The sequence below is a fragment of the Pipra filicauda genome, unplaced genomic scaffold (assembly GCF_003945595.2).
Source record: "Pipra filicauda isolate LSUMZ 115617 unplaced genomic scaffold, ASM394559v2 scaffold436_size1054928_pilon, whole genome shotgun sequence".
Taxonomy (NCBI): domain Eukaryota; kingdom Metazoa; phylum Chordata; class Aves; order Passeriformes; family Pipridae; genus Pipra; species Pipra filicauda.
In genome coordinates, this window is record NW_024104572.1 from 52,014 (window position 1) to 66,511 (window position 14,498).

The 14,498-nt window shown below is 45.8% G+C and overlaps 1 protein-coding gene across 1 annotated transcript; it reads left to right on the top strand.

Annotated features, from left to right (window-relative positions):
* Positions 1–1,889: 1,889 nt before the first annotated feature.
* RSPH1 (radial spoke head component 1) lies at positions 1,890–8,958 on the top strand. Its single transcript, XM_027742012.2, has 9 exons — positions 1,890–1,995; positions 2,244–2,357; positions 2,471–2,576; positions 3,767–3,857; positions 4,129–4,264; positions 4,567–4,638; positions 6,292–6,478; positions 6,892–7,032; positions 8,773–8,958. The coding sequence occupies exons 1-9, from the start codon at positions 1,936–1,938 to the stop codon at positions 8,793–8,795; spliced, it is 930 nt and encodes a 309-aa protein (XP_027597813.1). The 5' UTR covers positions 1,890–1,935; the 3' UTR covers positions 8,796–8,958.
* Positions 8,959–14,498: the final 5,540 nt, after the last annotated feature.

The following is a 14,498-nucleotide window of genomic DNA, read 5'->3' on the forward strand; positions in this document are numbered from 1 at the left end:
GTGGCTTGTCACTGCCTCCTGTTTGTGTCACAGCTGTCTCCTGGGCTACGTCACCTTAGAGGCCAAAAGACATGTCTGGTTATTTTTATCATTGAGTTTAACAGGGAGCACCTCCACATGCATTCCAAACATATTTTCCCTTATAGCCCTGAGCCTCAGTGTCTGCTTAGAATGAATATGCCACTCACAGACCAAGTGACCAGTTTTATAATTAGAGACATTGTCTCATTGTACAGAAAAGAATGTAGCCAACCTTAGGTGCAAGAAGAAACAGAGCAAGAGCAAGAAGGAAGAAACTGCACAGATATGCTTCAGATAGTGTGCACTCATGTCAGTTCTGCAGGATGTGAGCAGCCAGGGCATTAATTTGCACATTCTGCAGTTGCTTATTAACAGTGCAGCATTATGTAAATTGTGCTTCCCTAGTCAAGTGCTGGGAATGTGCAGGAAGGAGAAAAAACCATACAGATTTGAGTTAATAAATGTATGGCTTCTTAATGCCCTGCCAGCTGACAAAGTTTAATTTCAGTGTTCTTAACTGTTTCAAATGGAAAGTGTTCTCAAGTTAGTGACACGGAAGCCCACATGGTTTGTACGAACACGGAGGTATTTAGCAATAGTCTCTTCCTTTTTCATCTTTGCCCAACTGAAAACAAAAAGACACACGTGCCATAGAAGTGACACTTTATTACTATTTATTTATTATCTAAATACTGGCTATTTTGATTCCTACCTATGAAAACAAAGAAACTTACCTGAACATGGTGTATCTTTGTATAGAGATGACCCTGTTTTTCTTCCGATTTGTGTGGTAAAGCTTTGACCCGGGGTATAAGGTGACCTCCACCTGTTTTCCTACCACCTGCCACTCCTTTTGCTGCCTGCCTCAGAAATGTCACCTCCTCTGCCCAGTGCCTGGATCCCTTGCTGCTTTTCACCACACATATCCTCGCCTGGCTCCTCCTGGGAAACCTCAGCCATTAAATCACTGTGCAAAGGGATAGTGAGGTGATTTGCCTGACTCCTGTATCACTGGCCCGCTTCTAGTCCTGCCAAGCTCTAGCAAGCTCTGTGAAGCTGCTGCTTTGCAGAAGAGTGAAATACAACTTGCATTCAGCAAGACAACCTGTCCTCAACATCTGCAGGAGGCAGGCAGGAGCTGGAAATGCAGTCCTCATCAGCTCCCTTCGCAAAGGCAGGGTTTCAGGGCGTTTTCCTCTGCAAAGAGTCGGAAAGCATTACCTTGCATTGAGGCAAATCAAATCTCTTTAAAGAGTGATTAGTTTTGAATACCGCAGCTCACAAATAAAACATAAAAAATGTGACATAAAATACAAATCAAGTCTTTTTCATTCGGGGTATTATTGCTGATTAATGGGGGGGGGGGGCTGTGATGTACTGTACTCTCTCCTTTTCCTCATGAGCTTCTCCCTTTCATTCTTCTTGGTCTTTCGAGGAAGGCGAGCCCTTCTCTTCCCTGCCTGCATTGATTTATCTGTGATTGTATTAGTGTGGGAGGCTCTTCACTGTCTGAGGTGGCTGAACTTGTCCACGGGAGTTATGTAGGTCACCGCCAAGGCTGACTGAGTGAAGGGGCTTCGAAAAAAGCCAGAATACAGAGAATTTCCTGCATAATAAGACCGTTCCTCATGTTCTCCCTCGTGTTGAGGAGGAACTTTTTGTGTTTTAGTTTATGGCCATTGCTCCTCGTGCTGTCGCTGGGCACCACCGAGAAGAGCCTGGCACCATCCCCTTGGGAATATTTAAATGTATGGATGAGATCCTCTCTCAGTGGTATCTTTTTTTCCCTAGACTAGACCCAGTCCCTCGGCCGGGCTGCGGGGTCTCCAGGCGCGGCCCAGCCGTGAGGGGCGGCCCGGCCGCGCTCGGCCCCGCGGGTGGCTCCGGTTGTCACAGCGACGGCGACTCGCGGCCATGTCGGACCTGGGCTCCGAGGAGCAGGACGAGGCCGGGGAGGGCGAGGCCGGCGTGGGGGTCCGCCGGGACGGGGCCGGGGCCGGGGGAAAGCGGGCGGGAGCTGCTGCAGCGCCGCGGGCCGGGGCTGCGGGAAAGGGAACAGCGGCGGCAAAGGCAGCGCGGGGCCGGGCGGGCCGCGCCCGCAGCGCTCCCGCGGCACCGGAGCCTGAGCCGGGCTGGGGCAGCTTTCCTCACACGCCTGTTTCCCTCTGTCGGGCTCAGGCAGGTCCAGCCCTCTCACCCATTCTCTTCCCGCGTTTGAGCAGGAATACGACGGCGATCGCAACGCCGAAGGGGAGCGGCACGGCTATGGGAAAGCTCGGCTGCCCAACGGAGACACGTACGAGGGGGAATACGAGCGCGGTTTGAGGAGCGGCCGAGTAAGACACCGGCACTGGTTGTGGTTGCGTTCCCCCGTGGTGTGAGTTTGGGCACTGGACTGAAACAAGAGTGAGCGCTGACAAGTGTTTTGTCTGTGCCAAATGTGTTCCAGGGGACCTACAGGTTTAAGAGCGGTGCTCTCTACACTGGAAACTACCTTCAAAACAAAAAGCATGGCAAGGGTATCTTTTTTTATCCAGATGGATCAAAATATTCAGGTAAAACACGGAGCACAGTTGCAAGGATTTCTGTTACCACAAGGACACATTCACCCCTCCTCCCCCAAATGCGTAGAGATAGTGAATTGGAGAATGTCTTACTTTAAGATGGTGCATTTGCTACAGGATGTTTTCCTTTCATTCCTTCTTTAGTAATGGCTCTGAGAAGTTTGGGGTTTATTTATGGGGATTTAAGATATATTATTATAATAAATATGACATTTATTAGTGGTTTAGTCTTTTCATATCCTCCTTTCAAATGGGATGTTCCAAGTCCCGAGAAATATTAAGTATCTTTTGCAAATAAGTGCAGTCCTCATAGCAGAGAGGATAGTTCCTTATTCCTGAGTGATAATTTGAACCACAGATGTGTTCAGTATAAAGTATTTTAGGAATCTATTAGATCCATCCTTAAAAAAAATATTCTGTTTATTAGAGCCTTTACTCAGGGATTGGGACATCTCTGAAGTTTGAAGTAGTTTAAAGTCACATTGTTTCCCTGCTTGCAGGAGTGTACCTGAAAAACTCTGAATATTAGTTAAGCCTCAAGGGACAGTATTTCCCCCTTTTTTTTTCTAAGGTAGACAAGAAAAAATATTCCTGTTGTGAGGGTTAGAAGCTGAGAGCAAAAAGAGCAGCCTAATCTTGCCTTGCAGGAGCATATGCAGCTGTGATTTTTACTTTTTTTTTTTTTTTAATAACTTATAATAAGTTTGAGTAGAAGAATAATTAAGACACACAGTCTAGCATCCTTCTGAGTGTATGTGCCCCCTGTCTGACAGGACAGCTTCAGCAAATGAGTCAAATTAAAGTAATTACCCTTTAAATTTGTGTGGAAATGTCACATTGTCTACTGCAATTGTACTACATTACCCAGTTTAAACGTAGGGGCAGGTTGTTACATGGCCTCCTGTGTTCATAATGATAATGGAGTGTGGTAATGGAGACAGACCATGATAGACAAAGGGAAATGGAGGTCAGGCAGCAGCATGAATATATGTGACAGACTGATGAGAAAAGAGGAAGGGTTTAGAGTAAGGAGGGGTGTAAGGAATAGTAAGGAACCACATTGGTGTCATAGCTTTCTTTTCCTTCTCTAATAATTGTACGATGACTTTACCAACTGACCACTATATCACACCAGGAAATAAACCATGTCTCACACTGTTTGTGTCCTCTCGTCATCAAAGGAGACTGGGTGGACGACCAGAGACAGGGCCATGGAGAATATATGTATGCAAATGGAGACACCTACACTGGGGAGTGGTTTAACCACAAGAGGTTTGTTTCATTCTTAGAATTTCATTCTCTGTGCTTTTCAAGTCACCCAATAATGGCATTAAAAAGCAAAGATTATTTTCAAACCACGTCTGACTGCAGCAAATCAAGTCCAGGGGTGACCTTGGAATTTAGTCCAGCTTGAGTAATTTCAGCTGCTTAATTAGTACAGTTTTAATACCTTAAAAATAACAACTTCATACCTTAAAAGCAATAGCAATCCTTAATTCTTAGTATGCAGTGATATAAAGCAAAATTATGTTTTTCTCTGTAGGCATGGGCATGGTGTATATGTCTATAAAGACTCAGGATCTAAGTATGTTGGTCGTTGGGTAAATGGAATCCAGGAAGGACCAGCTGAAATTATCCACCTAAACCATAGGTTTATAGGCAGGTTTTTCAACGGAAAGGTAAGTGTGCAGCAAAACTACCTATTCCTGTGAACAGTTCGCATAGAATTGCCTTAGTATGATCTATTTCCACTTAAAATAAGAAGCCAGGCTCCTGATCTTCTGTATTATTTCTTGTGACATACGTGTAACACATAAAACTGAATTAATCTGTAGGACACAATGCCAAGTTTCTCTGCAACTTTGCTCCCAAGCTCTAGTGCTATTGGCTGTTGTGTGGATTTTGTAGTAAAGGTTATTATACATTTCTGTGCCTAGAATGAACTGTTTAGTTCTGCTGATGTTTTTGTATCTTTATGCAGCCTTTAGGTCGTGGCAAGTACGTCTTTGATTTTGGATGTGAACAGCACGGTGAATACATACAATTGGAGCAGGTAAAAGAGACAGTGCTTCAAATTAATGTTTCTCTGATATTCTCTGAATATTAGAGAACTCAGTAAATCAGATCTGTTGTTGAGTAATCTATAAAATGCCTTGTAGACACTGATGTTGAAGTAGGTCTTACCAGCCAAAGAAGGGTGGAAACTTGTGCATTTTTAAAAACTGAGGTTTTTCATTTTGCTTTTTTCTTTACCTTCTCTATTGTGAAAGCTTTGACAAGTACAAGGTATGATTTTGCAGTGCATGCAGACACGAATCATTTCTTCTTAAAGTTTAGGAGAATCAGGACCTTCCCAAAACATCTGAAGGCTCAAACTACAGAAGAATGTAGATGTATCTGTCTGTACATTTAGCCTGTGTGAATTACACTTTGTTCTGAAAACCAGAAAACAGGGAAAAATATTTCTCCTCGTATTTCTGAGCTGCTTGGTGCTATGTATACAAATGGTAATTTCCAGCAGATTCATGTTTTTGAAGTATTGTTGTCCTGGTCCCGTCAGGAGCATAATATCCACAGCTTCTAATAATTGTAGGGAGCAGCTGGGATCAGGGTCTCTTTTTCCTTCTCCTTTATGCATGAATGTTTTGAAACATTTCTGATTAATATGGTGCAAAATAGCTATATAGAAATAAGAAATATGTCTTAATATTACTGTTTTGGTTTCAAGATATAATAAATAAATAATAAATAAAATTTTAGTTTCGAGTTTTCTACCTCTGTTGGCTGACAGATTAGTTCCCCTTACACACTCTTTGAAAATTCTCTGATTCAGCAGTTATTTCTTAAGGAATAATAATTATCAAACTCCTGTCAATAGTGATAGAGATTTGCAAAGCTTGGAGACTATTTTGCCTTCTTTGGCTAAAAGCAAGAGATCCCCAAATTAAGTATCAGATTCACAGGAGTACCCAAAATGATGTGTATGTGGTATTCTCAGTTCAGTTGGGAATTGTTGGATTAGATGTGTAAAGGAAGGGACAGTGCTGCCACTAAAGTAAGATTAAATTTTGCCCCTTTACTTTAGTTGAAGTAGTTGCAGAACAAAGTGCATTTTAAAAAAAATTCGAAGAAATTAGATGGGAATACAGATAATGATTCCATTATAAGACTTTCCATATTTGGATAAAATCAAGCATGATTTTTCGAATTAAAAAAATTATCTTCAGATTTCAAACCCATAAGCTTTTGTGCAGTACTTTATTGCTTCCTAAGTTCTTTCAGAGGGCTTCCCTAGGCAAAGATTGAGGCAGAAACAGCTGTTTTTTGTTTGTGTTCCTGTGTGGGACAGACAGGGCAGCATCTCCCAGACAGAGCATCAGGTCTCCTTTGCAGGCACTGAAGAGGAGCCATAGTTGACAGGCCCCTCCCAGCCATTCTGTTTAAGGGAGAGACAAAATTTTGCCTTAAAGAAGGCAGACTGCAAAGTCTCAGTCACTAGTAATGGTCAACTGACTTCACAAGGTTCTAAGTGTAGTTCTTGTCCAAGATTTGTGGCTGCTGAAGTTCCTCCACCTGTAAAAATTACTTTAAAAGGTGTTGCCATTTTCAACCCAAATAAGGAGGTTTTAGTACACAAAACCATCACTTTAGTTACTCCCCTAATACCCATAGGATGAGATACTGGATTTCTTGAATTCTCTTCTAGGAAAAAGGAGAAGAAGAAGAAGAGGAGGAAGTCCCATTACCTGTTGAACCAACATGGAAAGCAATAGAAATTACCAAATTAACACCCTGGACTCCCAAGGATGAAAAGCCCCCATCTCCCAGAGAAGCCTCCCTGGAGGCAGCAGCAGCAGTAGAAACTGGAGAGGAGGAAATGCCACCAGTTGAAGGTCTGTTCTGCTGGACATCTGGAAACTCTGTGCTCTGACTATGTGACCGTGGTTTTTCGGGTTTAATATTAAGTGGTGGTATTAAGGTTTTTATGTTTTGCTTTGTTTTGGTTTGTCTTTCCTATGATTTTCCATGTATTGGATGCTTGGAACTGCCAAGTCTGTTCCTAAACTGCACAGTATGTATAGATCTGTTTCATCTGACGTAGCATAATGAGATACAACTGTGAGTCATTTTAGTCTATACCATACAAGTTTGATCATAAACCCTTAGAGAAGATTGTTTGGGATTTCTCATGTGAGTAACAACTGCAGCCTTCAGTTAGAGTTTGTAGCTGCTGCATGAAAGCAAAGCCTGAGTGCAAATGTGTACCATTAGTTTTCTTTGGTATTTCTAATTTCTCGTATTTCAGTCACTGAGGAGCCTGCTGAGGGCGGGGATGTTGAGCCCTCTGCTCATGAACCCAGTGAAGGTTTGAGCCCAGCAGGGGATGCAGGAGAGGAAGGTGAGGGAAGAAGAGAGGAGGAAGCAAACGAAGTTCGAGAGGATCAAGGTGAGGACTGGGGCGTCTGTGCTCGTTGTTTAATTAGCAGTCAGGGTTTGAAATGATGCAGGTCAATCAGGTGAAGTCCTGCTGCTGCTGAGAGACCATGGGAGTCTCTGCCTTTGTTGAGGGACAGTCCTCTAGAGAGGTAAACTACCATTTACTGCCACAGCACAAATTAAAAGTGACACTCCTGTGCAGCATTATCTGTGCATGTACAGTTGGCAGCACTTGAAGAGCTGAATTTGTAGGAGATTACATTTCCAAACTGGGGGGTTTTTATACAAAAATGAGAGAGATGATGTCAGACTCTGTGAAGTTCAGGAAGTTTTGAGCACTCCACTTTTCTCTCATGGATGAAACTATGTATTCTTATTCTCCCGAGTGAAGCTAAAAAGCAGGCAAAATAACTCTGAAGAAACAAATTTTAGGTGTTGGTACATATTATGGTTTGATCAGTCTCTCTGGTTCATTTGTTTCTCCTAAAAATTCAGAAGCTCAGATTTTTTCCAGACCGTTCAGAAGCCTATTTTAAATACACAGTTACTAAGAAGCAACAAAAAGATGCTTCTGTGTTTAATCATATTTAGCTTGTAGGCCTCCACCCATTGTGTTGATTTTATTTTATTAAGTGTTAAAGTTTACAAGCTTGCATGTAAATGATATGATGTCTGAAATCATCAGGTAATTTTATCCATTTGTAATCAGTCCATTTTACAGTAAACCGAAGCAAAGCACTGTCCATGGGGGTCAGAAAGTCTGTTGAACCATCTGAGAGTGCCTGGGGGTGTACACAAAACATTTAAGTCAGCTCCTACAGTTTTCATAGTTTATTTGCACTCAGTGTTCATCTCTGAAGGTGCTCTCCTGCTTCAGGGCAGAGCAACCAGCTGGCTGACCTGGTGTGTGGGACTGACATCTTACAGGATCCCTGGGCTTGGATCAGATCCAGCAGAAATCTCGGCAGGTTTCCTGCATAGCTGTGCTTTGGATTTGGCAAGATGCACTGAGCCTGGTTTGTCTCAAAGACCACTGAGCTCAAAGAACCATTTCCACTGAGCTTGATTCTAATGAATTTTTTCTGGCCTACCACAACAAAGCAGTTCTGGTTTCCCCACTGGTTTTTGTAGGGACTCTTTTTAAGAACAAATGAACCCAGGTATCTGTCAGATACAGCACAGAGGCTGATACCAGTGCCTGAAAACATAGCGATGTGACATATGTCCAGAATCAAGGAATTGGATGATTATACCCATTTTTCAGCATAGGTCTCCATCTATAATTATTTAGGCAACATATTGTTCCCCTTGTCTTTGTGTTTAGCAAGATGAAGTTACAGGAAGAGGAAAAGATATGAAGAAAATATGGATCCTGTGAAGAGCAGATGTAACAAAATCTGTTTTCTTGCAGCCTTGTATTCCCTGCCCCATTACCATGATTTTAGGATGACACAGAAATTCCATCCTTCTTGCTCCACATTGCCTCTGGTATCATCTAAGTAGGAGACATCCTTTGGCTATTCCAGAGTTACATATGGGCTGGCTGGCAGTCAGTGTGTGTGTACTGAGTCTGTCTGCCAGCTGACAAACAATGTAAAACAGTTAAATTCAAGTGTTGGCATTGAAATGCAGTGGGTAAGGAGGACTGAGGTAGATAGCAGAGTCCTGAAGTTCTGTTTTAGGTTGCTGGGATTGCTTTCCAGTGTTTTATAATGCATCTCTATGCTTTGTCTTTCCTTCACCTCCACAGAAACTACTGATTTAGGAGGTTGAATGAGAGGAAACCAAATAATTGGATACAACTGAAGGCAAAGTTCCAGAAAAAAGGAAATTTCAAAGTAAATAATTTAGTGTGGTAAACCTGCAATATTGTTATTCGTAAGAGCTTGAGTTAAGATACATTGAATAAACATTTCTGTCATGGTTCTGTCTGGAATGTACATCTTTGGATCTTCTATAATCTCAGAGTCTCACAAGAACTTGTCTTATTCCATGTAGCAGGTAGTCAGTTGTAGAATTCAGTGCAGAATTATTCTGGGTTCTGTGTCCTCACAACTTAATCTTCTCCCACTCTTTGTAGGTGTTCTATGTTGAAGCTGCCTCTGGGCAGCTTGTTGAAGACAAAGGCAGTGCTGGGCTTCCCAGCTCTCTCTGTTTTCTCTGTCCCTTGGCCACCATGACAGGCCTCCATTTTCCTTGTTTATTTGGCTGCTGTTGATGCATCTGTAGAAGCTCTTTGCCCTAAATCTCCCCTTGCCACTTTGAACTCAAGCTGAATTTTTTTTATCCTCACACAATGAAGCAGCATTTTCAAATTTTTCCTTTCTAGTCTGTTTTTGCTTCTGCTTTCTGTATACTATAACTTTGGTTGGTTGGTTGGTTTGTTTGTTTCTTGTTGCTTTGTTTTGTGTTGTTTTTTGTGTGTTGCATCTCAGTTTCAAGTTCCTTCTTTACCATGTCCCCTCCTTAAGCTGTTTCAAGGACACTGTCGGGTGAGGAGGGTGAGGAAGTGGCTCTGTAACAAATTTCCAACACTGTGCCACACTCAAATCCTTGGTGACCCACAAGCTCTCGGCTAAGATGTTGCCCATATACTGAACAGTTCCATGTGTTCAAGCTGCTTCTTCACATAAAGGAAAATTCTCCTCCAAATTTTCCCTCTCTGTCTTTAGTAATGAGCCCTTCATTTCCTAATGAGCCTTCACTGGAGAGCTCTAGTTGTGTGAGCTGTCCCACTCTGTTTCAGTTTACCACAGCATGTCCCTGTTGTGCATCTGCCCACAGAGGAGTTCTGAGTTGCTCCCCTGTGCCCAGCCATGGGGATGGATGTGGCACTCAGGGACGTGGTTTAGGGGTGATGATGGTGGTACCGGGTGACTTGCTGGTCTCTCCCAACCTGGATGATTCTGGGATTCTAGGATTGCCCTGACCCAGGTGCAGCACCGTTCACTTGGCCTTGCTGAACCTCGTGAGGTTCTCATGGTCCCACTTCTCAAACTTGCTCAGGTCCCTCTGGATGGCTCCATCCTTTATTATTTCACCTGCCCTCAGCCTCTTGTCACCTGCCAACGTGCTGAGGGTGAGCTCAGTCCCACTGTCTGTGCTACTGGTAAAGACATTCCAGAGCCCTGGTCCCAAGGCTGAGCCCTGAGGGACACCCCTCGTCCTCGGCCTCTCCCTGGACAAGGAGCCCCTGGCCACAACTCTCTGGCTGCATCCCTGCATCCAATTGCTCATCCCCCGAGTAGCCCACCCTCCAAACCCACGGCTCTCCACGTGGAGATCAGGATGTCATGTGGGACCGTGTCAAAAGCCTCCCAGGGGTCTGGGCACACCAGGGCCTGCAGGTCTGGGGGCTGCCCACAGCCAGACAAGGCCTGTTCCAGGTGGATCCAACCAGTTCCAGCTGGTTCCAGGTGGTTCCACCCAGTTCCATGGTTGTTGGGGTGCCGGGGGTGGCCCATTGTGACAGCCCCGTGTTCCAGGCCCTTTGTGACGCGGGGGCCACGTCGTACCCAGAGGCCATTGTGACACCGGGGGTGGGGGGCACTGAAGGGGTGCAGAGCCCTGGGGTGTCCCCTGTGCAGAGAGCACCTCGCTCAGGAGGCAGCAGCTCCCTGAGAGCCTCTGAGGGAGAGGACGATGGAGATGCTCAAGGAGAGGGTGAACCCCAACTCCCAACTCGACAATGTCCTGTCCCAGCGGGAAGCTGACAAAATCCAAGAGCTGTCCCAATGGGAAGATGTGGAATATGAGGACCTGTCCCCATGGGGATTTGAGAGATACCTAGAAGCATTGCAATGGGGAGAGGAAAGAGTCCATGAGCTGTTCCAATGGGAATTTGAGAGGTACCAAGAAGCGTTGCAATGGGGAGATGAAAAAGTCCAAGAGCTGCCCCAATGCGACAACCAAAGAATCCAAGAGCTGTCCCAGTCGGAAGGTGAGACAGTCCAAGAACTGTCCCCAGGGGTAGATGTGAAAGTCCAAGAGCTGTCCCAGTGGGAAGGCAAGAGGGGCAAAGAGCTGTCCCAAGCAGAAGATGACAGGGACAAAGTGCTTTGCCAATGGGAAGGCTCCATGGAGCAAGAGCTGTCCGAAGGGGAAGTGAGAGTAGACCCAGAGTTGTCTGAAGGGGAAATCAAAGTCAGAGAAGACCCAGTGTTGTCCCAAAAAGGAGACAACATTTACCAAGAGCTGTTGCAGGACAACTGGGAACACATCCCAAACCACACCACCTGGGTCAACCCCAAGTACCCACAGTTCCTGCGGAACCCTCACCCTGCTCCCCAGGGGTCGGCACAGGCAGCAGCTTCTCCTGCCTCGTGGAAGCGGATGAAGGCAGCAGGGGCAGAGAGCCCGGGCCCTGCCCCACACAGCCCCTGCTGCCCCCCCAGCCCCTCACCTCGCTGTCAGGAGGGGGCAATGGGGGGGCCAGAGCTATCAGGGCCACAGACTGAGCAATGGTCCTTCGCCAAGGAGGAGAGACTGTGGAAATACATCACCATCCGCACCATCTGGGTCAACCCCAAGTACCCACAGCTCCTGCAAGACCCTCACCCTGCTCCCCAGGAGTCGGCACAGGCAGCAGCTTCTCCTGGCTCCAGAGAGCAGGTGCCAGAGGCAGACACAGAGAGCCAGGTCCCCAGGAAACGTCCCTCCCGCTCCAGGAGGGTGCTCCGGGCTCTGCGCCGGCTGTTCCGGATCCCCTGCATGGCGGGACGGCCGGAGGATTAGTGCCCACTGCCAGCACCAGGCCGGGCCCCGGAGATGAGAGCTGACCTGGAGCCTGCACAGCTCCCTGAGGGAGCAGCATGGGCTGGCCTGGATGGCCAGGCCTTGGAAGGATCAGTTCCTTGTTGGTAGAATTGCCTGGCTCAGGTTTAGGACTAGGCAGGCTTCAGTGATCCCAGACCTAAGGGACGTGTAGAAAGCTAATGAGCATAAGAAGGGAGGAAGTCTTTTAACCAATAGAAGATAGAATATGAAGTAGTCTATTCAGTTAGATTAATAATATTTCTTTATTAATTCTTAATTGTATTGATATATTAAAATATAGTAAAGTTTTTATAATTTATAAGATAATTTTATCCACTAATTTATTTACAATAGTTGTTATTTAATATTTTATTAAGAATAATAAAATAATTAATATATTAGGTTAATAAGAGAACCACGTAGCTTGTAGCCAGTGAACATTAATCCCTTTGTTTGCTAAAATGTATAAATAGTGAAAAGTGTTGATAGTCGTCGTTCTGACCCTGTGATTTGCCACCCAGCACCCCTTTCTGTACAGAACTGAAATAAATAAAGAAAAAAAAATACCTCAAGTCTGTGTGTGGGGATTGACTTCTTGCACACCGGGTGAAAAACCTGTTTTGGGACAGCAGCTTTGCCATGGACACATTAATAAAAGATGCTGGTTTTCCAGCCGTGCTCACCTGTGCCTGGTCCATCTTGGGAGCAAAACGGGAGCAGGAGAACCACCAGAGATGGGAAACTCAATGGCTACACCATTGCTGTGGCCAAGACAGTCACCAATGGCCACTTCACCCACGAGAGCCTCTCTGGGAACAAGCAACAAATCCCAGAGGGCACCTCTGCGAGTCGGCTCCCTGAGCCCCTGTACCAAGAAGTTGTCACCCAGATGTTTTAGGAATCTCCTGGACCTGTTGACTCAGCTGTGTGGGGTTGCCAGTTAACACCTGGCCAGGTGAATTCCCCCACAAGGACAAGGGCAGGTCTTGAGGTGTCTCTTGGTTTCTTAAAGAAGAATTCATTGGTGACGCCATCATCGTGGCTGGGAGGCCAAGAGCAGCCTCCCATAATGACAGTGCACAATATTCTCTAACAGATGTCCAGAACTAGGGTCACTTACAGTAAAGAAATGTCACTTACATCTATGCTGAACTGGTATATGGGAGATGTTCTTTATCTCTAGCACATCCATGATTTTAAATGCTCAGGATATTGGATTTACTACAGGGCAAAATACCAACTAAGTAGCCAGGTGGGTTTTCTTCTTCATGACTGGACACAGGCCCAGCTCAGCTACAGGGAGGGTACATGGTCCTGTGGTTGACATTCTTTCCATGCAATAAAGGCAGCACTACAGATGAGACCACAACTCCCTCCCTTTCTCCTTTCCCTTCTCACCATCCTCCCACCCATTCTCTGAGGCTGGATGAGCATTGACCATCTCTCTTCAACACCCAGCACGTGGACACTCCTAAAGAGCAAAGCTCCCAGGACAGCATGTCTGGTCAGCAGACAAGTTCCTTTATTCCCCACAGAAGGGAGTCTGCAACTGCTTCCACAATTGGGGATGCTCCAGCGGGGCACAGCTGGCTCTGAAGGTTTCCTTAACAGCCTCTGCTCCCCTCCCATGTCTGGGAGGGCTCAGAGCAACTCTCTGCATTTAGGTCTGAGCAGGGACAAGTAGTATTTCTCCTGCTGTCACAAGTCAGGACCTTCAGCAACTTCCCTCAGGGCTGTCCCCATCCACTGCTCCAGCCAGCACAGCCCCCAGACATTCCTGCACCACAGGCTCAGGCTCTCCCCTCTGCGCAGACACTGCTGATATCCCATTTCTCCTCTCTGAGGGTGAACAGTCTCCACAGCTCCTTCTGCAAGTCCTTGGGCGCAGCCCCTGCACCACTCCACAGCTCCCCCAGGGAAGGAGCCCATCACCTACAGCCCTGGGAGAGGCTCAGACACAACATCCCCCTGCCTGGGCAGTCCCCACTCACGTGCCAAGGGAACTTTCTTCCCTGCTGCTGGAGATCAGGCCCAGTGGCTCCTCAGCATCGGTGTCACCCATTCCCCACTGCTGGGAGGAGAGTTTCTGCCATTCCCCAGCACCCACACACAAGACCAAAAGCTCTGCTTGCTCTTCTCCCATCTCCCAGTGGAAGCAGTGTCCCGACAGAGCAGGCAAAGCCCAGTTCAACACTCCCTCTCAGCAGGCAGAGAATTACTGAACATGCAGCTACTTTCAAATCAAGAATCCATCACTCAGGAAGCAGCCAGTGGGACACAGCAGCTGCAGAACCCCCGTAGAAGCTTCCAGAATCCAAAGGCAATATATAATAGTAAGTTAAAGGTGCAGAGCAAGTTAGAGCTACACAAAGTGTTGCACAAACACCAAATGCCACAGACAGATCTTTTTCCCTCTTCTGCAGGTGACTAAAGCTGCTTGGAACCTTTTTCTCCCTCATAATATGTGAACAATACCTTATTTATTTATCTGTCTGACTTTAATCTGCTCTCTCATACTGTGGGAATTTTGATATGAATGCTGATGGGCCTGGAGCCCGAGATAGAGAGTTACCAGCCAGTAGCAGTTTGCTTTTGAAATAAAACCACAAGTCTTGGCCCATTTGGGATGAGATGTTGCATTGATATTGGTGAAACAGGACTTGCATTTCCTACTTCTTTGCCTCAGAGCAGGAAATCAGTATTAATTTTTTTTGTTTAGGG

Coding starts and splice junctions, on each gene's coding strand:
- RSPH1 (XM_027742012.2), top strand. CDS start 1,936: ATGTCGGACCTGGGCTCCGAGGAGCAGGACGAGGCCGGGGAGGGCGAG. Junction 3,858..4,128: donor GAGTGGTTTAACCACAAGAG/GTTTGTTTCATT, acceptor TTTTCTCTGTAG/GCATGGGCATGGTGTATATG. Junction 4,639..6,291: donor AATACATACAATTGGAGCAG/GTAAAAGAGACA, acceptor ATTCTCTTCTAG/GAAAAAGGAGAAGAAGAAGA.